Here is a 24,715-nt window from a genome sequence, read left to right as displayed (position 1 = left end):
ACATGATTTCCTAGGTGGATCTTCCAAAGCCGGGTTCTCTTAGATGAAACCTGGCCAATCAAGCAATCAGAACACCAGGCTTTAGGCTGCACCACGAGAATTTGGCGGGGACCCCATCGGGAGTCAGGGGCGGGAAGCCTTGTGTAACCGCTAAAATTAACGACTGATGCCCCTGGAGCCCGCCCCGGGAACGTAGGTCGCAACCAAGTGGCGGGGTCTGCCAGGGATGTGAATTCGGAAAGAAGAGGTACGTACTCTGCAGTTGAACGTCATCCCACCTGCAACCTATGAGATGGGACTTTGAGATCTTATCGTTCTCCCTATGAAAAGACTTTTACTCGACTGAGATCCCATCGTCTACTCACTCGCGGCATCTAGCCTATTCACAATTGGGCCTCTACACAGGCTGACATCTCCATGTCGATCAACACCCAATACCTAGCAAATGGGCGAGTCTGGGACTGCAGCATCCGCCGAGGCGGACGGGTCAGAGGCTTCTAAGAAAGATCTACCTCCCGTGGTAGAAATAGACCCTGCTGGCGATATCATCTTGGATGTAACCTTTGAGACTTCTGCCAGCACTCTCAACAAAACCCGCAAAGCCGAACTTGCTGCCAGCAGGAAAGCTGGTACTCAGCCCCCTGACCGCTCAACACTAAAGTCAAAGGTCAGGGTGGGATATCGAGTCAATCTGGCGGCTCTAAAGAAGCACTCAAAGTACTTCTCAAACCTTCTTTCTAATTCTCAATTCAGAGAAGCCAAGCTGATCTCGGATATACACGAAAAGCTTGCTCAGCTCAAGATCAACGCCAAAGAGGCTGATGTCCAGGACCTACCCTGGATCCCAATCACCGATGATGATGACGCAACTAAAGCTGCTGGACGTGAGAATGCCATGGAAGATTTACTCAATATCATACACCAACAACCTACGAAAACGTCTCGTGGAACCATGCCATACATCACTACTCTGGCAATCGTTGCCGATCGCTTCGATTGTGTAGCAGCTGTAGCTCGTGTTTTGAATACAGATCTCAAGTTCAGGTGGCCATTGACATCGAACAAACCTCTAAGAAGTGAGGACGGACGAGCTACAGAGACAGAGCAAGTGTTGCGCCAAAAGATCTTGGTTGCGTGGCTACTGGGACAACCCATGCGTCTACAACAGGCAACTCGGGAAATCATCATGAGAGGATCAAGTCTTTGGAGCGAGTTTCACGACCAGGATACCACTATGACTGCTGCATGGTGGAATCTACCCGATGGGTTAGAGGGTAAGTAAAGTTCCAGTGTTAGGTTGTGAATATTAGCAGACGCTGACTACAATGTAGGGGAGCTTCGGCATCGGCGCGAGTGTATTCTCAACACCGTCTCTTCTGTTCAACGCCATTTCCTCGCCCTGTTCTCTTCTCGCGAAAGGCAGTGTAAACTTGGTTATGACTCGAGTGCGGCATGTGACTCTTACCAGCTTGGTCAAATGCTCAAGTTTTTCGTAAACAAAAACCTGCTGTTTCTCGTGGACTACAGCCCAGCGTCTTTGAACATGGTGCCAGACACTGCCATGATTGAAATCGAGGAACTACTGTCTACGCTACAGCAGTGCCCGAGCTACCAAGTCGATAAACATCACACAAACTGTGGTTTACGAACTCGCCTTGAACCAATCCTGATTTACATGCGGTCGATGCTTTCAGCAAATGTCATCTCGATCCCTTATGCCGACTGGAAGAAGCGACCGACCGATATCTCGTGGCTGGCCCAGAAGGAACACGAAGCCGATGACAGAGACAGCGCGCCCAAGAAGTTCCAGTTCACAAGAGCCATTGCAAACGATCAAAGGTTACGTTACGAGGGAGCTCTTTATGTCGATAAGATGGCAAAGGCTATGTTTTTGGCAGATGAATGGGATTGGACCCCTGAAACCTGAGCCGATAGAACGAGACTTGAACATTAGACTTTATTGGATTGGATATAGACTATATAAACTTATCACGCCATCAAGGCGAATGAAATGTACAAATTCCTTCCACAAGGATCAGTTTGCTCCATGCCTCTTGTGGTGGGTGACTATGCTGTTGTGGTCTTTTCACTGGAGACATTTCTTGGAGAAGAAGTTGCGTGGCTCTCAGCATCATCAACGGCGTTGGCAGGAGCCTTTGCCTTTCCGAAAGAATACCTGCCATGTGTCTCCTTGAAACGCATGACAATGAAGCCAGTCATGACACAAATCCAGTATAGGTTGTAAGAAATGACGGAGCCATATGTAGCCGAGTTTGTCCAGCCCAAAATAGCGTTGAAGATGCCCCAGCCATTCTGGATCTTATCGGTAGAAGTACAACACTGAAAATCATCAGCACATAGAAAGTGGGCACAGGGTAAATAGACAATGGCTTACGTTGACGTGCCAGACACTTTGATCAATATCGTAGGAGCCGGGTCCGTTACCGAACTCGTCTGCCTCGCCACCAATATACTCGTTCCATTTGGCCATCTCGAAGCTCCATACAGACCGAGAAAAGAGACCAGCACCAACAAGGTACAAGAGGCAGGTGGACAGAACAAGGAAGAATTGAAGTTTGGTGCTCGCACCACCCCTAGAGTCACAGTCAGCATTAAGAATCAGACACCTGGAAGGGAGTATTACTTGTATAACAGGTAACCAACACAGCAGCCAGCAAAGAGGCCGACAACGGTAGGTAGAGGAATAGACTTGGCCGAAGCCGAGAAAGATACTCCAGCAACGAAGACAACAGCCTCGATACCCTCTCGTAGTACTGTGACAAAGGGCAGGACAAACATAGCGTATCTTTCAACAAATTGCTTGAACCAGCCCTTGTTACCAGTTTTGATTGGGGACTCGAGAGCTTTTGCTAACTTGACGCGCCACTTGGACTGCATCTTACCGATACGGAGAAGAGCAGCGCCCATGACAGAGATGATGAGGGAAGCAAATAGACAGAATGCGCCCTCATAGTAGTACTCGTGCTTTTCCCAAGAGTTGCTTCCGACAGTATAGAAGACGCCGATGAGAGCTGCAGCAACGACCATACAGATAAAGAAACCAATACCCGTTCCGAGCCAAACCTAGAGACAAGTCAGCATTTTGACATCATCAGTGGTGATTATGGATGATTTACCTGGCGTTTTAGTTGCTTGTATACTTTAACATCACCGTTGGGTCCGTCGAGGGTCTGCTTAAGGAAAGCAAGGAGAACGGAGACGATGATGACCGTCTCGAGAGTCTCTCGAAAGACGACAAGGAAAACGGGAACCGCAAAGACATCAACAGCCATGGTGTATATTGGCCAAAGTGAAGCTGCTTAGTTGTTGTAGAGAGGTGTGTTGAGCTTCAGATGGGAGTTGTCTTGACCAACCTCAAGTAGTTTGCAGTACAAAAGAAGGAATAGAGATAAGAGGTAGATATGAAAGTGAGAAACAGGAAGCGGAAACGGAGAGTATTGGGTTCTATGTTACACTTGCTACCTTTTGGAATCGGAGTAGCTTGTGAAGCCTCCGAGACCTCACATGCAGCGGATCAGATAATTGTTTAACTCTTCAGAGGAACAGGGGTCGGGAGACAACATGATTTGATCTAACATTATTATTACACAACCATGTAAGCTACCCACGTTAGCTAGTATCTTGGACAAGCTTCAGTTTTGGGATAGCACATGGATCAGCAGGGTGAAACCGCGGAATGGGAGAAATTTAGGACGGCCACCAGGCTCGATTGCCGCAGCGATGCTGAAAAACAGCCCATGATCGGGCTTGCTTGGACTGCTGGATGGTTGGTGGCTTGTTGCTAGGTCACATTAGTCTGTTGACGCCCGGCAAGGAATTGCCGTAACGTGGAACGTTGGTTCCAACCTTGATCAAGGAGGGGTGAGCTTAATCAATCAATCTGATAACCTTGTGTGTGACTGCAACCTCCTCTTTTTCAATGCGGTTTGTGAAATCGCAAGGTATAGTTGCTCACGTTCGGATACGGGATCCATCTGGAGAGTGACATTGCCTAGTGTCGGTCAAGTTAGGTTTACACTTATGTGAAACATCTGAGAAAAAGGCTTCTAGGCACTGCAGCTTTTCCTTCGAATCTCGGAGTGAAGTAACCGTAGTTCAAGCTTAGATTCCATCGTGCTTGTCACAGTGACTCCACATCCCACTTCGATCGACAACTACCTACCTAGCCAAAAGACCAATGCTGAGTCAGATACTTGAGCTTGCATAGAGTGTGCAGAATGGCGATCCTGGTTGTCTTCAGGGAAAGTGGTAGACCTCTCTTACAAGAAGATACCAGCATCATGCCACAATATTTCGCATCTTGGGCGGGGCGAATTTGGAATTATCAGATGGATGGATGGGCTTCAAACCGGCGGTGTTCGGTTTTGATGATTGATTGGTAGCGACAGTTCAGCCGCACCAGAGATCGGCTGGACGAGAAGAAGCGGCCGAAGGTAAGGGTTGGTTGTGACCTGCCGATTCAGATCAAAGTTATCGTATCAAAAAGATCAGAATATTATTATTATCTGATCCGAGGCAACTTGCATGAGGCAGACAGGGATAGTTAATATGCCGCAGCTGAAAATTCTCGGTGGCATGCTCCGTCATGTCTTGTCCTCGCTTGTGGGTGTTGTCTCTCTTTCGGAAGGACCTTTTTTTCGGTTAGCTGTCGCTGTCAGACCACTCTCTCTGGTTGCTGCATCCATAGAATGGCTTCTCGACCGTTGAAGGGTCCACTGGAGGATGTCTCGCCTGCAAATTTGTGGCGGTCGAACCGGCTTTGACGTGCCGTAGGATCCTCTTTTCCCCAATGATCAAGGTGTCTTAGCTTCAAGACCGGGTATAGTAAGATTTGCAGGGATCGCTTGTGGTTTAGGACAGCAAATGTTCTGTCGGTATTTCGAGGAAGAGGCCGATCGCCAAGACGCTCCAGCGGGTTTGATAGCTGTGGATGGCCCGTCTTGGCAGGTCAGAGTAGTTGGACCCTTGAATAGACCATCGTTTATACAGCGCAACCGGGAGTGACTGTGCCGAAAAGGGTGGCATCGGCTAGTCAAAGTGAAAACTCAATTGCTGCTGGTCAATTCATTTATCAGGTATTAAAAGCAAATCATACCTTGTAAGAGATTAGCGGCAGAGAAAGAGAGAAAAACACGAACAAGAGGTTGCGATTGATAAGATGAAGCTTAAGTGGAGTAAGTCTGCAGAAGGAAGGCACTTGTCCGAAAAGGGAAAGATGCATTTTGGACACTTCCTTCCACTTACACGGGCGGCAAGAGCGACCCAGAATCAGAAGACTCGATAGCTTCAAGCCTCTGCAAGCCACAATGGATCAACTCTACTTGTCTTATCCATCTACAGCCTAACACTGGCTCATCCAAACCACCTTTACGCTTTAATTCCGCAGACATGGTTCACTTTTTGCCGATGAGCTGATCAAAAGCATCAACCTAGTTTCAACCTCAACTAGCGTCATTAGATTGCCTGCTCAACTGTCATTCTTCCGAACAGACTCTTTTCTCTTATGTACAGATCAACAAGGATCATAGGCTAGCGACACTTTAGTAAAGTCACTGGGGTCTTGTCTTTGCTTCGGCTCTCGGTCGCTAAATCTCACTCTGGTCTTCTGGGTGTCAGTGTAACACAAACTCTGGCTGGCTTGTGATGTTACAGTACATACATCCCTCTCCCCCATGCCGACTCGTGCCATGGCTTGATCATTCCACCAGGGTCCGTATTGGTCTCAACCCAGTTCAAATTCCTTTCATCTAATCTGATCAATCTGATCTCGGCGGTTTCCACACTCAACTCTCACTTCACGCGGAGCACCATAATCGTCTTCCTCCAAGTGTCTCGCAAGCTCTTATCATCTGATACTGAGAGGCTACCTCCCCTTCTTCTGGCATAGAATTACTCCTCCCTTCCTCTTTGACATCTTCATCCTTCTCAAGTTTGCCTGTCCAGAGTGTGTCCGGTCTTTCACATTCAAGATGCGCCCTAAGCTTTTATCAGTTGAGGCAGCGCTGTTTCTTGCTCTTCCCGAACTGGCTCGGGCTGCTACCAGGAAGTTCGATTTCGAGATTGGTTGGGTCAGAGCTAATCCTGACAATGCTTTCGAGCGCCCAGTTATTGGAATCAATGGCCAATGGCCTATTCCTACCATCGAGGTTGACATTGGTGACCGAGTTATCATCAATGCGCATAACAATCTGGGAAATCAATCCACCTCCCTACATTTCCATGGCCTCTACATGAATGGAAGCACGCATATGGATGGTCCTGCCGGTGTAAGCCAATGCCCGATTATTCCTGGAACTAGCTTTACATACAACTTCACGGTAAGAAAACACAAAGTAGTACTTCGATCCCTAAATTGACATGTCTTCTACAGGTTGATCAACCAGGCACATACTGGTATCACAGTCACACTGCAGCACAATACCCAGACGGTCTACGCGGGCCCTTTATCGTCCATGATAAAGACTTCCCGTACGCAAAGAAATACGATGAGGAGGTTGTCTTGACACTTTCTGATTGGTATCATGATGAGATGCGATCTCTCATACCACAATTCATGGCCAAGTCAAATCCTTCAGGTGCCGAACCTGTGCCCAAGAACGCCCTCATGAACGAAACCACAAACTTCACCATGTCTGTTCAACCCGAAAAGACATACCTGTTCCGGGTAATCAATGTTGGTGCTTTTGCGGGGCAATATCTTTGGTTTGAAGGTCACAAAATGCAAATCGTCGAGGTTGATGGTATCTACACCGAGGAAGCTGAGGCAGAAATGATCTATATCTCGGCTGCTCAGCGGGTCAGTTTTCTACTTACTACCAAGAAGGACACTTCTAAGAATTTCCCTATTGTTGCTAGCATGGATACTGTGAGTACAAATGCTCTTAAAATGATCACAGGAAAATACTCATACCGTCTTAGACTCTCTTTGATGTCCTGCCCCCAGACCTTAAATACAACTCTACCGGTTGGCTGGTCTACGATAAGAAGGCCGAGAAACCAGTTCCAGCTACTGTCGACTCACTGAATCCCTTCGATGACATGACCCTCGTTCCGTATGACAAGATGGAAATTCTTGGAAAGCCCGACAAGGAGGTGGTCCTCGATGTCAAAATGGATAACCTGAAGGACGGCAAGAATTACGCATTCTTTAACGACATCACATATACCGAGGCCAAAGTCCCCACGCTCTACACAGCGCTCAGTGCCGGGAAAGATGCCGAAGATCCTGCTGTATACGGCACTTACACACACTCCATGGTCCTCAAGAAGAATGAGATTGTCCAGCTTGTCGTGAACAATCTCGACTCGGGTCGCCATCCCTTCCATCTCCACGGTCATGCATTCCAGTCTGTCTATCGCTCCGAAGAAGAGGCTGGTATCTGGGCAGATGCGAATGTCACAGAAAAGAACCTGCCAAAAACCCCTATGCGACGTGATACTCTAGTCATCTACCCCAACGGCAACATTGTCATGCGCTTCAAGGCGGACAACCCAGGTATGCTTGAGCCTTACCCCGAAGACGGTATCAAGAAGACTAACATTTGCATCAGGTGTCTGGCTGTTTCATTGTCACATTGAGTGGCACGTTATCTCCGGTCTCATTGCTACATTCGTAGAAGATCCCCTTGCTCTCCAAGAAACCATTGAGATCCCAAAGAATCATCTCGATGCATGCGCCGCTGCCAATATGCCCACAAAGGGCAATGCTGCTGCCAACACAGAAGACTTTCTTGACCTTACTGGAGAGAACAAACCTGCAAATACTCTACCACCTGGGTGAGTTACTCTCTTCTCCTATTCTACTCTCGTCGTTTGCTGACTCTAGAATACAGTTTCACACCTCGCGGCATTGTCGCACTTGTTTTCAGCTGCATTTGCGGTATTCTTGGCGTGGCTGTTGTCGCATGGTACGGCTTTTCTGCACCGGTTGGCTCAACCAGTGCTGGTGCTCTCAGTGCCGGTCTCGTTGAAAACGACTCGGGAGATGTTCATTCTGCTCAGAAGGGTCCTCAGGAGACAGTTGTTTCACCAACAGGCGATGCGAGAAGTCACTAATAAAAGGGGCTGTGCGTTGGCGTTTGCTGAGCCTTCAGATATCTTGTTTAGATGGTTATATGCACTTTGTCCATGTAAATATCACTGATTTTCTTCATGTCATCTGACCTTTATTATGATATCCCGTGCTTTATTGAACTATGGTTTTGGACTGCCGATAACTTGCACTGGTTGACCAGCTACAATGAGTTCCTGTCCCAAAGTCAAGAAGAGAACCCGCATGCACGCCGCCTCAGCCAGCGAGCAGCATTGCTTCGAAGCAAGATGAAATTGTCAAATTATCGTCTTTGGTACATCCCGTTCCAAAAACCAATCCCAGAGCCCTGTGTTCTTCTAACTCCTATCCCTAATCCTATCTAGTTATATTACGAGCTAATCGGAACCTTATTCGGGGGGTACAAGTTCGGTTCTCTAGTTAACATCAATATTCTTGTTGATAAACTTGGTGTTTGGTGGATGCGCATCCCTTGGGAATCGGCAATACTGTCGTGTGCACATGCCATTAAGGACATTCGGGCACTGCGGTGGTCAGTAACGTAATGTGAGGGAGGCCAGTGAGAGGACTTACATGATGACCATAAATACAATCATCCACGTCGCAATCTTGGCCTGCTGTACAAGGGTTCTGACGTGACAGCATTGCGAGCGCGAGCAAGTCGTCTTGGGTGGCCTTGTAATTATGGACAAAGGGGCAAATGTCCATTCTGCCACATGGTCCACGGAGATAATGATTGTTGCAAAGTTTCTCGTTTCCGGCTCGTCGTTTAATATTCTCCATAGCTGATGCACCAACCGTAACGGTGGGATCGATACCACGAGGCCCGGGGCTCCAGGCTGGCTGTGCTTGTGCCTTGCTGGCAGCAGCCTTACTCTTGTTCTGCTTAGGGGGCAAAGGCATAGTCAGTTGAGGTGGTGGAGTAGCGCTCTTTGTAATCTTGGCCCAAGAATTATTTGGAGGCGACAAGGATGCAGTACTGGTCGCAGGTGTCAAAACAGCTGCCTGTGTTGGTGGCATGCTGGTTGTCGCCGTGGTGTGGGTTTTGATCGGCAGTGTGCGGTCGTTGCCCATTGCCAGAGCTGAGGTTTTGTCGCTGATAAGCTTAGTTGGGCGAAAGATGTCGTCAAACTCAATAACGTTCAGTTGGAGTCTGTCCAATTCGCGCACAAGTGGCGGACCTTTAATCAAAGACACGCAATGGCGCGTGTCATCATCATGAACCACCTCTTCAAGGAAAGGGGCATATCCCGCATCATGTCCAATACCTAAAAGGATATGCTTGCAATTCTGGTTGCCCAGATGCCAACGTGCCGTTTCTAACAATGTTAACCAGGGGTTGCCTTCAACATAGGTGCGAAGACCATACCTCGGATTTTGGCATCAGCCCGCTCTTTGCCAAAACCAACATCAAGGAAGTCGAAAGACGCTCTGGCTTGTGTAAAGCCTTGAGTGAAATCTCTAAACAGGTTAGGGTTCTCAATGCAGCCTTCACTCGCCAGCGCCTTGCTGAGTCCCCCGACGTTGGCCACAACCCGACAGATAATCTCTAATGAACCAGTACGCTCATGGCTGCAAAGCTGCGCTACCGCAGTTCGAAGTGCGCGGGCTGCTAGTTTTCCGCCCTCGAGGCCTTGCTTCGTAAAACTGTCATCGAACTTTACTCGGTCAGCTTCAAGACAATAGCCCACGTCATGTCTGGAAGGAACGTACCAAGAGGCCATCGCCGTCGATCAATATCAAAACGTAAGAATTGGTATTCTGAAGCGTTTAGCGGTTGCGCTCGTGCAACATCACATCAATGCATCAATATACCTTGATCTCATCATTTTGGCGCATAACCCATTTGACTTGTAACTCTGCTTCCTCTAGGGTCTTCTGTAAATCTCTTCTAGTTTTGGTCGCCGCTTTGAGGTCGAGCTCTACTTCGTTCAATCGAGCTTTAAGCTTTTTGTTCTCCTTGTCTGTGTCGGATTCTATGGCTTTACAGTAGATAAGGACATCCTGGTGAATGGTTAGCCGTGGTCACGAATCATGACTTCCATCAAAGGCAGAAGAAGACTCGAGGTTCGGGCAGAGAAGGGGACGAATTGGCAGCACATATTTGCAGATCCGCAATCCAGTGGTCTGCATTTTGTGATTTTTCTGTCGTTTCGCATCTCATGGTGTCGGGTGCCAAGTGTTGTGCTATGTCGAGGCGGACGAAAGGAATCATGATGTTGACCGTGCGCGCATACCTGTAAGAGTTTGTCTTTTGAAGCTTCGTATGCTTGGAGATTGTTATATCGTTGGATAAAGTCGTTAAATGAAGTTGTTTCCATATTGAATGGTTTGCTTGCTTCTATCGAGAAGCTAATCGCGAAAGAGGTAGGCAGGTAGGTGGGTGGGTTTGCGATCGTGAAAAAGATGAGAGGTCGAGATTAGCACTGCAGGTGCGCAGTGTGGGTATTATAAGCAAGGTAGGTAGGCAGGTTAGCTGCAGATCGACTAATGCTTTGCTTTCTCTTTTCTCTGGCTAAAAAGGTTGCTTGCGGATGGGTCCGATGTGCAGTTTGTGCGCACAAAGCGTTTTTCCTTGTCAGCTAGGAACTGTAAAGGTAGAAGAAGCAAGACAAGAAAAACTAGACCAGTTGGTGGTCTTTGTTCCTTCCAGTTGCAGGCTGCACACCCTCCTCTCTTTTGGTGGGTGAAAGTGCACGTTTGGGGGAGATGAGACGACAAGAAGTGCCCTGGGCGCGTCGCGTTTGCAGGGTATGGATCGAATCGTACTTTGCGGCCCTTGCGGAATTAGAGAGGGCTTAGCGTTTGGGTAAGGGAATAAGAAGGATAGAAGAAGAAAAAAGACGACAACGAAAAGAAGATGACGTTGGTGCTTTTTATATTGCCTTAAAAGTTTATGATATGGAGAGGTTAAAGTTATGATTTTGGTGGGCGGCCATTTGTAAAAACTTTTTTTCCCCAGAGGTAGGTGGTTGTGTTTTTTCCCCTGCGCCTGCCTTGCCTTGCCTTGTCTCTCTTAACTCTTGCAAAAGCCGAAGCTGGCTCCTTCCCGTCAGTGATGGAAAGGTGCTAACAACCCCCGGTTTTTAGGGGGGGGAACAGAAAAGTAAACCTCTAAAAGTCAGGGTGTAAGAATTATTGAGTGAGTAATACGGCATGAGATGCCACAGAAATGGCTAAACTATTTCGCCTCTCTTTCTCTATCTGTCATCCTTTCTAATGGTCGCAGACCTGGGGACAGGGATTTCAAGCATCAGCCCATGCACAGCTGCAGATCCACAAGTGGAGTCGCGCGCCAAAATGTGAAAGAACATCTCGAAGCGACAGGGAATCAATCTTAAAATAAAGATGCTAATACTAATATTGGCTGATATTTGATACGGGATGCATGCAGATGATTTGCGAAAACTAGATACTCAGTTTACAAGAACTAAATCTAGCTTCCCCTCAACAGGCTGTTTTTCTTCCAAGTCGCAAATAATACCACAAAGTTTAGCTCATTCCTATTCAGTTGATGTTTGCTGTCAGATCTCCGAGATCTTCTATTCTTCTTAGTGGAGGATTTTATCATAACCCACATGACCCCATGCCAATTCAGGCACGATCCACTCCACTCTTGCTTGCCGTTCTAGCGGGCAGCAAGAATAGTGACTTTTGAGCCGTCACCTACAAAATAAACAGTCCAGGATTGCAGGCATTAGACAGCACAAATTGACTCATCAATTCCGCTACCCTTTCTTTCAGTTGTCACCTTTCTGTCATCATGTAAAGCCGTTTCAAAAAAAAAAAAAAAAAAAAAAAAAAAAAACGCCTTGTCATGGAGTTGATTGAGCAAGGGATGAATAAAGCACGACGTAAATGGCTCCGAGACAAACCAAAACCAGAAACCAATACTATGTATCCGTACACGGCATTCGGTCAAAGAAAGACACATTAAACTATAATTAACCAAGACATTCTATCGGCCTTTCGTCTACGGATATGTTACGTGAATTGTCTCGACAAATTAAAGAAAAGAGCCTTTGATTAAAGATGACAGGTATCTGACGCCTCTAATCTAACTCAGCTCTCTATCACAAACACTCCTGTCACGCACAGTATCCGATCCGAAAGAGACACTCTGTCCATTTCAATTCTATTCTCTCTGATTCTATTTGCCGATACAAGAAACCTTTTTGCCAGTCGTCGAGTCGACTTGGGAGAGTTGCATATATTGTCCTGTCTTGTATTGCAGCACAAGAGCCCAACGTTGCAACACGCCATCGGCTCTTGAGGCCACCTAGTCACCAACAGAACGAGTTAGTCGTTGCCTTTGTGCGAGTCTGTTCTCCGCCCAAGGCCCTTCAGCCTGATCGGATCATGCTACAGGCCCGCTGTGAGGTGAGGTGCATGTTCCGCGTGTCAAAGATATTGCTCGAAACAGCCATGCCCAATCAATCCATGTTTATATCGCCCGTACGCGTGCGAGTGCATCACCCAGAACGCCTTGCCAATGCCGTGCCCAGACGAGGCGTGAGGCAAGTTGCTTTGTCTAGTATCCAGTATCCGCTATTAGCTTGTAACACAGTGGCCAGCATTCCGAGCCAACAACTATCTGTGGCATGAACGTTGGTATCCCATGTTGGTTGGGGACTGTCAGCAACCCTGGCCTCTGAGTTCTGATGTGTAAAAAGCAAATCACTTGGCGATAAAGCAATTAGATAGTTTTATAATCTTTTAGATTAGGTCTTTTGACTCTCGCCAGTTGACCCAGTTTCTGGTAACCTAGGGATTGATTGCTACGACATCTACCACTGCCTTGTCATACTGTTGGGTAGTATATCAGGCTCTGCATAATCACACTGTAAAATACCTCAGGCCTGACCAAATTACATATTTCGCCAATAGGCTTATGTAGTATACCAAATCTGGCATGTTGGCAAGCGATGACAATCACTGCGTTTATCCGTCACTCTTCGGAAGAGAAATGTATGTTCGAGTATAGTCTGATATAGAGTTTGGTGATCGATGATGCAGCCAAACGCATTTACTATTTGCGTCCGAGTATGAACGGGAGTTTGCTTTTGTGTATTTCAGCTTGTCCTCGAAAACTATCCTCTGTTGACCAGTCAAGACAAAGCTATCCTACCAATTATGTTCAGATATTGTGGACAAACTCAACCACCATACACAAAAATAAATGCGCAGAGGAAGACAGTTAGTATTTACCCCGAGATCCCTCAAATTATGAAACAAAATCGGGGGCACCAGTCTCTGTTCCGGCTGGAAACTGATTGAGTATTTGCCAAACAGTATCATCTCCCCATCCGCCCCCAAACTGCCACATTGAATCATCTCCCTGGCCATCTGCCAATGGCAAAAGCGTCTCTAGATCTGGACCCGCCGTAAGGTCATTATAAACCAGATCACCAGTTGGAAAGAAAGGCGCCATCATGTTCATCTCATCCATCCACGCCGAGTCCGTAGTCACCAGTCCCGAAAAGTCGCCACTTCCTAGGATTGAGTTGCCTGGAGTAGAACACGTAGTTGTCTTGCTTGACCCCATTGTAGAACCTTCGGTCATAGATGGCAGTGAACCATCTCGGGCCTTCGACATGGCTCTTCTGTACCGGGCAACAATAGCTCTAAGCACGCCTTGGGCGGACTTGGCCAGCGGATTACGCTCCTGAATCGCAGCAAAGCGTTCAATTGTCCACTGAAAATGCTCCATCGTCTTTTCCGTGTACTCTGCATGCTCTCGAGGGAAGAGTATATATACAGATGCGAGCAATACAATTGCATCGAAACTTGCAAAGAAGAGCATAAAGTTCCTCCAAGAGTCTTGCGGCAGTCCTTCAAACGTCATTTTCTGAACCTCGAGCGTTTTGAGACTTGCATGGATAGCTTCTGCTCTGCTCTCGGCCCGGTTAAAGATGAACGGTCTATGCAGAGCCATCTTACTGAACTCGTGCAAGCTTGCAAAATAGTATCTATTTGCTGTGTACCATTGTGCCTCGGGGAGGTGGTCCCATCGTGTGTCTGGATTATTCATGCTGAAGGAAGATGGTATCGCCTTGTCTAGGTCCTGTATACTCTGGTGGATCTGATCAATCTTCTCGGAATCCAAGGGATATGAGCCCCGGACTTCGAGGTTCTGGATAGCTCGTAAGGGCTCGCAAAGCTGATAATTCCACAGGAGTCGGGTCACAGGCGTAGGGTGATCGTCCTCCCCTCGAGGAATAACGGGTGTTTTGTTGCGGTTCTGCGGTATAGGTGCATCGACTGGAGGTGTAGGAAGAGTCTGATTCCAGTCAACCGTTCCCGGGCGTCCGAGAATCATGGCGCAATTCAAGTCCCAGATAGCAAGCAGTATATAAATTCTTCGTCTCCTCTGTATCAGCCATTGGTTTTCCAATATGCTTTCCACACTTGAATCTGCGGCTTTGGGATCCAAGCTGTCGCGATGCATCCCCAGGTCTTGTGCGTCACGGATCGCCACAGATATTGTATGCCACTGTCCAATACTTTAGTCGTTGTTCTTGAAAAACTTCTGAGTGTCACTTACTGCATCAGTCACTTTGGCTGTAAACTTGTGAAATGACGCCCGGAGAAATTGTGCTTGAACTGTTGCCAGCGAAAGGTGTTTCTTCCCCAAAAGATCAACAATCGCCTGTCCCGACTCGCTGTATTCAATGGCCAGGTCCTCAAAGCTCATACCGCCTGCAAATTTGAGCGAGTCGAATATTGGATCTGTTCGCTCTGGTAGAAGGAGTAGTGCGGTCGCGATGATCTGAAAGACGAGGGCTGGAAATGCTTGCAGCTCGGGGTTCAATCCGCGAGGACCAACGTCTGAAAGGACTGAGAATGGTAGTGAATTCCATTCCTGCAGCTGAGAATATAATATGTCAGGGTCGATAGCATAATACTGCCAATTGAAGCTTTGCAGATACATTTCCACCAGTTTGTCAATGTAATCTCTGGCAGGCAATTGGCGAATGATGGCCTTGTACTTCTCCCTCAAGGCAAGCTCTTTGTCGGGCGATCCAGGGGTTGCATCCCAAGACTTGGCATATAAATCTGCAGAGCTTTCTTCACCGTCGGTGAGCGTTTCGATGCGTTTGAGGATGCCCATAGTAGATGCACCGTTATGGGCGTATCCCCAATCGGCAGCCTTGGACGACAAAGGCTCATTGGGTCCGTTGTCAAGTGAGCCGCTAGATCCAGACGGTGAATTTTCGGTCTTCTTTACCGAACCTGATGATAGAGCCGGTGAATTTTCTGTGGTTTGATGGTTGTGTTGGCTATGCCGGTTGTGCTTAGCTGTTGGGGCGCCTGTCTCGTAAACGCACGATGACTCTTTGTTTCGAGACTTGCAATTCCCACATGGAAATTCACGATCACACTGTATAAGTCAGTTAGTTCCGAGGTCTTCTTTCTGAGTCGAGTAGTTTGGTTTGGGGATATCAGGAAGACTACGAACTCGCTGCTTTCTTCGATGACATTCCGTGCACGATATGACAATTCGTCTTCTCTTCTTCAGACGAGGACCATCCTCAGTCTCGGGTACTGCTGTCATGATGGTTCCGGTAATAATTTGGAGATACTTAAGTGGTTATAGAGGATGTCAGTAGCGTATAGATCAAGCAAGACTAGAAATAGATTGAGATTCTGTGTTTATTAACATGAGAAAGTATGTGATATCAATCAAGGTCTTGGAAGTCGAGGGTCAGCTTTCGGTTCTCTTAAGTCCGAGCTTCAAAAGAATTGGATCGCTTCTTATGGCGGGGTTACATATCGCCAGTCTGGACTACCTAATCTGGCTTCCAGCCCTGCCACACCTTCATGTCTGTGCCTCTTGAAAGGATCGGCGCCATTGAAGAAGGAGGTTATGCATGCAGACTGGAATAATCAAGCACATTGAGGCATTGTTGATACAGGTGGCGTTGTTGAAAGGTTTCAGAGCTCAAATGCTATATGCCGTGTCTTATTTAAAACTGAATCTCATAGAATCATGATGCCCGGGTATCATTGATGTGGGCGACGAGGTGAAACCAGGCTTATGCAGTTGGACGGAAGCCTAGTGCTTATGATGTCCCAAAATCAGGGATCATATTCTTATTGTTGTTGTGGGTGAGTTACTTCCATGGCTGCTCCCACGCAGTCATGATAATGGTACTGCCTTCATGTCAGATCCCCGCTTGATGTCTCAATAACTCCAGTCCAGCATGTCTACCGCGCCAAAAAAGAAAAAATGACAAGGCCAACCCGACTTTTACACAGAACCATCCCTCAGCGAACGCGCTCTGTGTAAGCCTTCCATGCTGCGGATCGGTATCGCTCAGCCTCCTCTTCAGGGTCGCCTGCCTTGATAATTCCACGTCCGACAATGGCAATATCAGCTCCTGCAATACCAATGATCTTCTGCGGTGTATTGTACTGCTGGCCCTTGCCATCTCCCTTGATAGCCTCGTTCTCATCCGCGCCCTCAGGAGGCAATTGGCAGCCTGGGGTCATGTGAATAAAATCATCATCAGGTTCTGTGTTGAGACACTCCTGTGAAATAAAACCCATAACAAAGCTCTTGTGTTCCCGCGCGGCCTCCACACACGCTTGTGTGTATTCCTTGTTCATGAAGTTGCCTTCGCTTGACATTTGTGCTAGGATGAGCAGACCTCTCTCGATAGGTGCCTCGTCAATGCCGGGGAATACTGTCTCGTCGCCCTCGGGAATCGTCTTGACGAGTCGTGGTGAATCGGCTGACTCGTACTGCTGGGTGACGGTAGTAGTAGAGACGATACTGCCTTTGCGTCCGTTGTCGCGGCCGATTTCAGGTGCATTCTTTTGGTTCTCGCCATCTGAGCGCTCACTGTCCTCGTCCAGCTGGCTGGCTGTAGGGGTTCCAATGCTGATGGATGTCTTGACCTCATAATGGTATCGTTCCAGCCATCGGTTGGCGGCGTGGGCCAAAGACGTAACAGAAGCCTTTCCGGGGACCATGTTCACGTTGACGATGTGTGCCCACTCGATAATGCGTGCAGCACCACTGGTGTACTGCAGCTCGACCGTGTTGCCAATATCACCAAACTTGCGATCCTCAAAGATGAGGAAGCCGTGCTTACGGGCTAGCGATGCGAGCTTGGCGCCGGTTCCAGTTCGAGGGTCGAAATCCCAGCCAGCCACCATATCATAATGAGTCTTGAGGACGACGATAGAGGGGCCGATCTTGTCAGCGAAGTAGAGGAGCTCGCGAGCGGTTGCGACATCGGCGCTGAGGCAAAGGTTCGAGGCCTTGAGGTCCATAAGCTTGTAGAGATGTCGGCTAAGAGGATGAGAGACTGTCTCAGCTCGACTGGCGAAGGTCGCCTTGAGGGACGGATGCGACGACATGGTGCTGGAGTTTGACGGGCAAATCAGACGGATATGAAAGATGACTGCACGATGGTGATGATATGGCAGGTAGTATGTAGACTTCGAAACCGCAAGAAATCCGCTGTCTCGATATTCGTTCTCGATCAATCCGCACAGAGTTTCTTAATAGATGAGCTGGCGCAAGTGGCGGTTTGATGGAGGGGAAGCCGGGGAAAATTGAAAAAACGGAGCCAAGAGCCTCGAGTAGGAACGAGGGGTGAAGATCCTATTAGCTTAGCCCGAATGGGTCTTGACGGGGTTTTGTCTTCCGGCGTAAAGGAGGATGGTGGATGAGTATGTGACTGATGGTGTAGAGAACGAACGATACTCTGAGAGAGAGGAGAAGAGTACAAGAGATGAATAAATAAAAGAAAGAGGCGGAAGAGGAGGTGAGAAAGGTCAAGTACCGGTAAGCGTTTGGCGAGAGGGAAGGGGATACGGATACTGTTACTTGGGTCAGGGAAGGTCCAGTCCAGGTCCAGGTCCAGGTAAAAAAGTGAAAAGTGACGATCCACAAGTTGCAAACCGACCGTCTCTGTGAGGCGACAACCGACAGGGACAGGACAGGACGAGGCTACTGCAGGCAGGGGCCCTGAGATTGATTGGGACAGGGCAAGATACATGTAGTCGACGACAGGGACCTTTAGTGGCTGCCGAGGTGTGTATAACAAATAGTTTAGCTTCCTTTGCAAGCGAAAAGCCTACTGCCGTACTAGGTAGAAAGAAGCTAAGGTATTTAAGGCTCGAGGCTTAAATCCAGGGCAAGAGATGAGAAGAGAAGAGAGGGCAAGGCCTAGACTATTGTATTGATTTTTACGTTGGTAGACACAGTACGCTACAGGGCAAACACACCGCATATATGAGAAACTGACATAGATAATTTGTGACAACGTACTGAGGAGGAAAGAGACGAAAGCTTGATGCTGACTGATTCTACCCGTCTTGGCCGATATTCGGAGCATGAAATAGACGACGATCTTGGAGTGTTGAACATGGCCGAGGGAATGACCTGAGCTACAATTGTACGGCTACTGTAGTGCAAATTTGATGCTACTAAGACGTGCTGTAGGTCCTATTACATGCAGTACATGGTGTTGATGATAAACAGCCCACTAACCAAGTCAACCGGCTTAACCAGTAAATATGTGCTTTATTAAGAAACACATCGGAATTGATCCGATATGTTTACTTGATACCACCACCTTGTATATCGATCCACGCTGTAAACATATCTGCCCTCTCGACACTCGTCTCAGCCAAGCCAGCATCGAAAGACCGGCACACGAACAGCACAGACTGTCTCTCTCTAGGGAACATTGATTGGTTCAAGGCCAGCGGGAATTGAATTGTTTCCCCCCTAGGTAGCCCTAATAAGGCCTCCAGTCTGTTTTCGCAATGTCTAAGCCCCATAGATCCATTTACTACCAGTAGTGACAGTGACGTGGGCGTCGTGGGGTACACTAAAAGGGCAGAGCTGAGAAGCCGATTCGGACAATGACAAACTGCCTAAAAGCTTGGGTCAACAAAATCGGACGATTTTGATGTTGTTTGTCCCAATACATCAACGTTGCTATCGAGACTTGGGCAGTGCCGAGGTCTTGGCTTTTAGCTGCACCTAAGCCCAGCGATCAGGGATCAGACCAAAAATCGAGGTGATCATTGCTAACATGGGCTTAAATGATCTGTTCGGCTTCAGCCCAGAGGCACGCTTTTAATGCCAGAACGGATATGGCACGGCACTACAGAGTGCCATGTACTCTGTATGTAGACTACCAACTTCACTAGCCCTCTCTCACCATCGGAACCCAGGTAGGCGCAGGTGAATGTTGGCGTTCTGCTTACAACGGGCCCATTCCCACTCCCATATCCACAAAGGCGGACTCAGCCAGCTGCCGAGCTCAAGGAACTTGCGTCTGCTACAACGCTGTGTTGATAAGCAATTACAAGTGATCACCTAGCTTTGTCACACGGCATTCAAACTATTGCCACAAACATCCGTGTCCGCGGACTATCAGCAGACGCTGTAGCCCGGAGGAAAGGCGAGCTGAGCTAACAAGGCAAGCAATCAAGTGTGACAACTGACATAATTGCGGCACAGATCCACTGAGTCTACATGCATGAATCTATAGCTGGCTGGCCGTCTCGAAATGCGCTATCTGGAGTCGGCTCGTGGCCAAGCCGTTGCAACGACGAGACGGCAGAGTTGGGGACAAGAGAGACGGGACAACACGAGAGGGCATGTCGTTGGGTTTAGTGCCTGTTGTATATATGTATCTCAAGTTCAACTAACTGTCCGTCTGGTAAGCATCCGACTGGTAGGCAGGTAAGTAGCACATTGACTGACCCGTGACAATGACATACTTGCCTAGCGTACGGGTCAATGGATAGAATCGCAAAGCATGTTGCATCACATATTAGTCGGGAACTTTTATCCTGTAACGGATCAATCGGCAATGAGATAATAGTGCCGTGACCAGACTTGACTACCTATGCAAGGCACCACCGTTTCTCACAACTACCACTACCCAGATATCGGTGAACAGCAGTTTTATAAAACCATGGCGCCATTGATGGCTTTTGCTAAGAGCTCCTAGTAATATTAAACAGGTGACGACTGCCAGCTCTGCCTCCCTCAGGTTCACTAGCAACTGCATCGAGCTCAAGATCAAGCTCGGATTCTTACTTTTGACCGTCCCGGATCGTCGCCAGGGTCCTGGGTTCTTTACTGAGCAAGTATTCGGTATTAGGTTTTGGAAATCATGTACAGAGGACGGCCACCAAGTACAGAGTTCTAAGCAACTGCATGGTATTCATTCCCTGCTTGTAGCTGTGGTCCGGTCTACATCCGGGGGACCCTGTTAGACCAAGCTCTTGGGTTCTGAACGTTCCATCAAGCGTTCAGGATAACCGCCAAGTCAAAGTCGCAAATTTATGAGTAAACTGGCAATTCAAGGAATACCTACTGTCTGTCACACAGACTCTGGTAAATTACTGGCCTTCTTCACTAAAAGGATTCTCGGACTTCCGTCATGCCTGAGGCAATTACAAACGAAACATACTATGTATGTAAGTGAACCCTTGCTGCTACATCACACCTGAACGCAGGCACTCAAAGCCATTTGGCCAAAAGCAGAAACCCAAAAAGCAAAAGCAAGGGTCTCATCTGCCTACTAACTCGTTTGGCGTCTCGGTTATGCCGCAGGATCCTCTCCACTCTCCGGCACTCCCGTACAGATCATATTCGGACAACTTTATTGACTGTATCGGACAGCTTTCCGAATTCTGCGGAGTACAGAGTATCATTGAAATATTTGCAGCTGCCCGTTTCTGCAATGAAACGACACCACTGACTCCAACTGAAGCTTTTTTAGAGTTTGACGATGCGAGTCCCAAGTCATCTATCTGATATCATAAACATTCTTGTCCAACCAGCCCCCCTCGGCAGGGGACTGCAGTGACATGTCGGATTCACATCAATTGCCGGCGACTATCTTGACTATTTTGAAGCTTAAAAGTCTTGCAGGCTAAATGCTAGCCTACCGCCACAATCAGGCAATATGCAGTGTGCATTGGGTTTTCGGCTTAACAGATAGGCCATATTGCTTGGCATGCCATTGTCGACAACCTGTCGTGGACAACGGGGGCTAGATCTGGAGAATGGTATCCTCACTGAACCGCAGAACTATGGGAGTGGCTTCTTATAGGGTTCACCTGGGCCAGCCATGACGTGTTATCGTGAAACACAGCGTACACGATTTACTCAGAAAAGAAGTTAAGTTACAATGGCTGATTCTAGGCAAAGATATGCAGCTGAGCCTTGGTTAAACATAAGCGAGGTCGACGTCCAGCCAGAACTGCATTGATAATCAGTTATAGTGTTTGCTGTCAGCTGTTGTTTCAAAGTCAGCTTCCGACTATTCATGGTACACTCAAGGAACAGAAATGCATATCGAAACTAAGATAGTAACAGTCCTTAATATGCTGCAATTTTTTGTCTTGAAATTGGTCAAGTCGTCTCAGACAAAATACCTGTTGTCAACTCACACAGCTACACTGAGACTATCCCTGCTGCCACATCATGGCCCATTTATATGCAAAGATACGTATGGGTAACCTTCGATGAAACCCTTCCTCAAACCTGCCTCGCCTTGATACAGGGTTATACGGCTCTCGTACGGGATTAAGCAGCTCAAACATGCCTCAGCGTTGGTTTTGTCATTGTCTGACTGCTGTGGCATGTCATTACACTGTAGTCCGTGCTGTAGTATGCTATACCATGGCCGAGCTGTCATGATAACCTTAACCTTTCCTAGGTGCCTGTCATGGTTGATTGGCCGCTAACGCATTTTCTACCAGATGATTAGCTCTTTATTTTCTGTTCTGGGTTATTACTCTCTCCTAAGATGCCAGGGCTAGCCACGTAAAATGGAGATCTTGTTTATTGGTAATCGGAGTCATGATACGCACCACCAGAGCATGTGCTGCCAATTTCTCAAGCCGAGGTTGGCTTCCTTCTCTGGCAGATACCCGACATTACAATAGTCTTGAATCTTGGAATTGCCAGAAGTAAATCATACGTCTTGGGAGTTGTTCTTTGGTAGATTTGCAAGGAAACCTGTCTTGGAAAGTGGGGTTCATCCCTCTTTCCATTTCCCAGGATATGGATGCTGACAATTTGCCATGAGCGGATATCATTTCAGGGGACTGGTGTCAATTTGAGCAGCTCTTGGTCGTGATACAGCAGTTAAATGACACGTCCTGTCCGCTAATTAACACACAGCCAAGCTCTCAACGGGCTGTGTAGCGTGTCCGAAGCTACCGAGAACCCCCCTGTAATTCACTTGGCGGGAGCATCTCATCCAAAGAAAAGGGAAAGGGAGCCTCTAAACCTGACTTGCGCCTACCTAAGCTTACCTGCCTTCTGCCGTCATCACACTCGATGTAATTAACTTAACACTTTGCTTTATCCACAACGTGAAGCTCCCTATTTACAGGTTTCTCTTTTTTTCCCACCTCCTTCTTCACATCCACTCCTTTTCGACATCAACGGTTCTTGATTTGAGAAACCCTCTTTTTTGTCATCCCTTCCATTCCCCGACGCCGACTACCTGGTACTTGACTTGACAACTGCAGCTTCAACAGCGCCAGTGATCCCTGCCCCTTTCGCAGAATCTGCCGTTATCTCGATCCAGATCCAGACCCAGACCAGACGGACGATACATGATAAGCCACACCACTTTGGTATCGTGACAACTTGATTGAATCAGAAACTTAATTAATACAAACAAAACTCACCTTTACAATGAGCCCACGAACTCGTCGACAGGCTGGAAAGGCCTCGAATGCCTCGTCTTCTGAGTCCGAGCCAGAAGTTAGATCCAACGGCAATGGTGTTGCCCATCGCGCTGCGGATGTTTCGGACGATGCCCCTCGCGAGAACATCTTCCTCTTCTACCCCAACATTATTGGTATGATAAGCTCAACTGCCCCAGGAAATCGTGTCAAAAATACTAACAAACAGTGTCCAGGATATGCGCGCATCGTCCTCGCCATCGCGTCTCTATACTACATGCCCCTCCACCCTCGCACTTGTTCCTTCCTTTACAGTGTGTCATGCCTTCTCGATGCACTTGATGGCTACGCCGCGCGTATCTACGAACAATCGACCCGCTTCGGCGCCGTCCTCGACATGGTCACCGATCGCTGTACCACAGCTTGTCTCATTGTCTTCCTTTCCTCAGCTTTCCCTCGATGGGCTATTGTTTTCCAGGGCTTGATTGCTCTCGACCTCGCCAGTCACTACATGCACATGTATGCCACTCTTGTAGTTTCGGGTAGCAATGCTAGCCACAAGAGCATTGATGAGAGCAAGAACTGGCTTCTTCGCCTCTACTACACCAACAAGGTATGTACCACTAATAACGTTACACTCAATTGTCATTTGCTAACCATTATCAGGGTGTTCTCTTTGCCCTTTGCGCCCTCAACGAGCTCTTCTTCATTGCACTCTATCTTCTCTGCTTTTCGTCTCCCCTCGTCTCGCCATACCTCATTAAGCCTATCGAGATTGTTGGTGCCGAACTCCAAGCTGGTGCCCAAGTCAACACCTCGATCCTCGCTCAGATCTTCCCCGATCCCTTCAGCCCCGCTGCTCTCGAGCTTGCTCGTGCCAACAAGATGGACTCCACAGTACCATGGATCATTGCTGGTATCAGCTTCCCTTTTATGTTCATGAAGCAGCTCATCAACTGCGTTCAGCTTTACAACGCTAGCCAAGGTCTGGCCGAGATTGATTTGAAGACTCGTCGAGAACAGGGTCTTCCTCGCCCCAAGCCTAAGAAGGCTTAAGTTGAACGAGCTCATGCTTCCATTAAATCCGAGCTAATTCGGGAACGGTTCGAGTGGTAAGACCTCTATTTTTGTCTGTGGGTTCTACTCCAGATCTTATCAACTATCGATACGTGTGACTAGGAGACATCTTATTTATAGCTGTCTGTACGGTCTTTTTCAACTTGTTCCTTAACAGAGGGGCAATTACTAGGGTATACTTAGGGTGGGCATTATACGGATTCCTCCTATACTGCATGGCTCGGCGTAAGAGGTGCGGTTTTCAAAGACTCTGACTCCGGAGGGAAGGAGACTTACTGGGTAAAAGTATTGGGAGAAGCGGCGTCCTCACAACGATGTGGAGGAACCATATTAGCTGCTAGGGGCGATAATCACGAGAATCTTGCTTCACTGGGATTTAGCGGGTGGAAGGTATAGACTTTGTTGTCCTTTGTCTTTTTTTGTTCTCTGGCCGTTCATTTTTTTCTGTTTCCTTGGCCTATATTTTGTTAATAGTAGACGAATGTCGAATACACTCGCTGGAAACGAATATGATTCTCCACACTTGGTTTTGTGACCTTTGCACAATGCTGAATGAACTCTTTTACTTTAATCATGAAAAAGAACTAATAATAAACAAATGGGATAGCGAAGTGTGTGCAAACTGTCGCCGAGTTGTTGTACTTAGGTATGGGGAAAATGATACTTCTGAGGAGGTGTAGAGTAACCTTGTCCTTGCGACGTAGTGCGGTGCCTGCTGTCAAATTTTTAAACACAGAGACTATCTAGAGCTTTACAAAACATACAATTAAGCCTTGTCTTATTATTAATAATATTATTTCTTTTATTAAACGAGTGTCAGTCAAATCTTATAGTTGCATCTTAACTGCAGGCCACTTTATTTGACTGCAAGTTACCCCACATTGAGGC

The 24,715-nt window shown here is 47.7% G+C and overlaps 9 protein-coding genes across 9 annotated transcripts; 4 read left to right on the top strand and 5 right to left on the bottom strand.

Moving 5' to 3' along the window:
* Nucleotides 1-445: 445 nt before the first annotated feature.
* On the top strand, nt 446-1,927 carry FGSG_05161 (uncharacterized protein; the record flags this gene model as incomplete). Its single annotated transcript, XM_011325363.1, has 2 exons — nt 446-1,274; nt 1,332-1,927. 2 exons carry the CDS (start codon nt 446-448, stop codon nt 1,925-1,927), a joined length of 1,425 nt encoding a protein of 474 aa, XP_011323665.1.
* Nucleotides 1,928-2,028: 101 nt separating this feature from the next.
* FGSG_05160 (uncharacterized protein) lies at nt 2,029-3,293 on the bottom strand (the record flags this gene model as incomplete). The annotated part of the gene is made up of 4 exons (XM_011325362.1): nt 2,029-2,340; nt 2,396-2,594; nt 2,645-3,084; nt 3,138-3,293. 4 exons carry the CDS (start codon nt 3,291-3,293, stop codon nt 2,068-2,070), a joined length of 1,068 nt encoding a protein of 355 aa, XP_011323664.1. The 3' UTR covers nt 2,029-2,067.
* Nucleotides 3,294-4,675: 1,382 nt separating this feature from the next.
* FGSG_12695 (uncharacterized protein) lies at nt 4,676-5,411 on the bottom strand (the record flags this gene model as incomplete). The annotated part of the gene is made up of 3 exons (XM_011325361.1): nt 4,676-4,960; nt 5,117-5,201; nt 5,266-5,411. The coding sequence occupies 3 exons, from the start codon at nt 5,409-5,411 to the stop codon at nt 4,676-4,678; spliced, it is 516 nt and encodes a 171-aa protein (XP_011323663.1).
* Nucleotides 5,412-5,934: 523 nt separating this feature from the next.
* On the top strand, nt 5,935-8,152 carry FGSG_05159 (iron transport multicopper oxidase FET3 precursor). Its single transcript, XM_011325360.1, has 5 exons — nt 5,935-6,338; nt 6,392-6,886; nt 6,940-7,516; nt 7,572-7,797; nt 7,854-8,152. The coding sequence occupies exons 1-5, from the start codon at nt 5,991-5,993 to the stop codon at nt 8,074-8,076; spliced, it is 1,869 nt and encodes a 622-aa protein (XP_011323662.1). The 5' UTR covers nt 5,935-5,990; the 3' UTR covers nt 8,077-8,152.
* Nucleotides 8,153-8,487: 335 nt separating this feature from the next.
* FGSG_05158 (uncharacterized protein) lies at nt 8,488-10,480 on the bottom strand (the record flags this gene model as incomplete). The annotated part of the gene is made up of 6 exons (XM_011325359.1): nt 10,309-10,480; nt 9,887-10,075; nt 9,785-9,832; nt 9,441-9,729; nt 8,645-9,390; nt 8,488-8,595 (listed from the first exon to the last, which is right to left on the bottom strand). Exons 1-6 carry the CDS (start codon nt 10,390-10,392, stop codon nt 8,488-8,490), a joined length of 1,464 nt encoding a protein of 487 aa, XP_011323661.1. The 5' UTR covers nt 10,393-10,480.
* Nucleotides 10,481-13,295: 2,815 nt separating this feature from the next.
* Nucleotides 13,296-15,626, bottom strand: FGSG_05157 (uncharacterized protein; the record flags this gene model as incomplete). Its single annotated transcript, XM_011325358.1, has 3 exons — nt 13,296-14,564; nt 14,616-15,452; nt 15,531-15,626. The coding sequence occupies 3 exons, from the start codon at nt 15,624-15,626 to the stop codon at nt 13,296-13,298; spliced, it is 2,202 nt and encodes a 733-aa protein (XP_011323660.1).
* Nucleotides 15,627-16,339: 713 nt separating this feature from the next.
* Nucleotides 16,340-17,915, bottom strand: FGSG_05156 (orotidine 5'-phosphate decarboxylase; the record flags this gene model as incomplete). The annotated part of the gene is made up of 1 exon (XM_011325357.1): nt 16,340-17,915. The coding sequence occupies exon 1, from the start codon at nt 17,435-17,437 to the stop codon at nt 16,340-16,342; it is 1,098 nt and encodes a 365-aa protein (XP_011323659.1). The 5' UTR covers nt 17,438-17,915.
* A 1,294-nt stretch (nt 17,916-19,209) lies between these two features.
* Nucleotides 19,210-20,864, top strand: FGSG_05155 (uncharacterized protein; the record flags this gene model as incomplete). Its single annotated transcript, XM_011325356.1, has 5 exons — nt 19,210-19,218; nt 19,588-19,758; nt 20,066-20,264; nt 20,436-20,520; nt 20,564-20,864. The coding sequence occupies 5 exons, from the start codon at nt 19,210-19,212 to the stop codon at nt 20,862-20,864; spliced, it is 765 nt and encodes a 254-aa protein (XP_011323658.1).
* Nucleotides 20,865-22,466: 1,602 nt separating this feature from the next.
* FGSG_05154 (uncharacterized protein) lies at nt 22,467-24,349 on the top strand. The gene is made up of 3 exons (XM_011325355.1): nt 22,467-22,926; nt 22,987-23,363; nt 23,417-24,349. The coding sequence occupies exons 1-3, from the start codon at nt 22,761-22,763 to the stop codon at nt 23,804-23,806; spliced, it is 933 nt and encodes a 310-aa protein (XP_011323657.1). The 5' UTR covers nt 22,467-22,760; the 3' UTR covers nt 23,807-24,349.
* The last annotated feature ends 366 nt before the right edge of the window (nt 24,350-24,715 follow it).

The sequence above is a fragment of the Fusarium graminearum genome, chromosome 3 (genome assembly GCF_000240135.3).
Source record: "Fusarium graminearum PH-1 chromosome 3, whole genome shotgun sequence".
NCBI lineage: Eukaryota > Fungi > Ascomycota > Sordariomycetes > Hypocreales > Nectriaceae > Fusarium > Fusarium graminearum.
This window is presented reverse-complemented; position numbering and strand designations above follow the sequence as displayed.

Excerpts from the sequence above, each read along its gene's own strand:
- FGSG_05154 (XM_011325355.1), top strand. The coding sequence starts at position 22,761 with ATGAGCCCACGAACTCGTCGACAGGCTGGAAAGGCCTCGAATGCCTCG. Across the intron at positions 22,927-22,986 it reads CTTCTACCCCAACATTATTG|GATATGCGCGCATCGTCCTC; the intron begins GTATGATAAGCT and ends AACAGTGTCCAG. Across the intron at positions 23,364-23,416 it reads GCCTCTACTACACCAACAAG|GGTGTTCTCTTTGCCCTTTG; the intron begins GTATGTACCACT and ends AACCATTATCAG.
- FGSG_05159 (XM_011325360.1), top strand. The coding sequence starts at position 5,991 with ATGCGCCCTAAGCTTTTATCAGTTGAGGCAGCGCTGTTTCTTGCTCTT. Across the intron at positions 7,517-7,571 it reads CTTCAAGGCGGACAACCCAG|GTGTCTGGCTGTTTCATTGT; the intron begins GTATGCTTGAGC and ends CATTTGCATCAG. Across the intron at positions 7,798-7,853 it reads GCAAATACTCTACCACCTGG|TTTCACACCTCGCGGCATTG; the intron begins GTGAGTTACTCT and ends TCTAGAATACAG.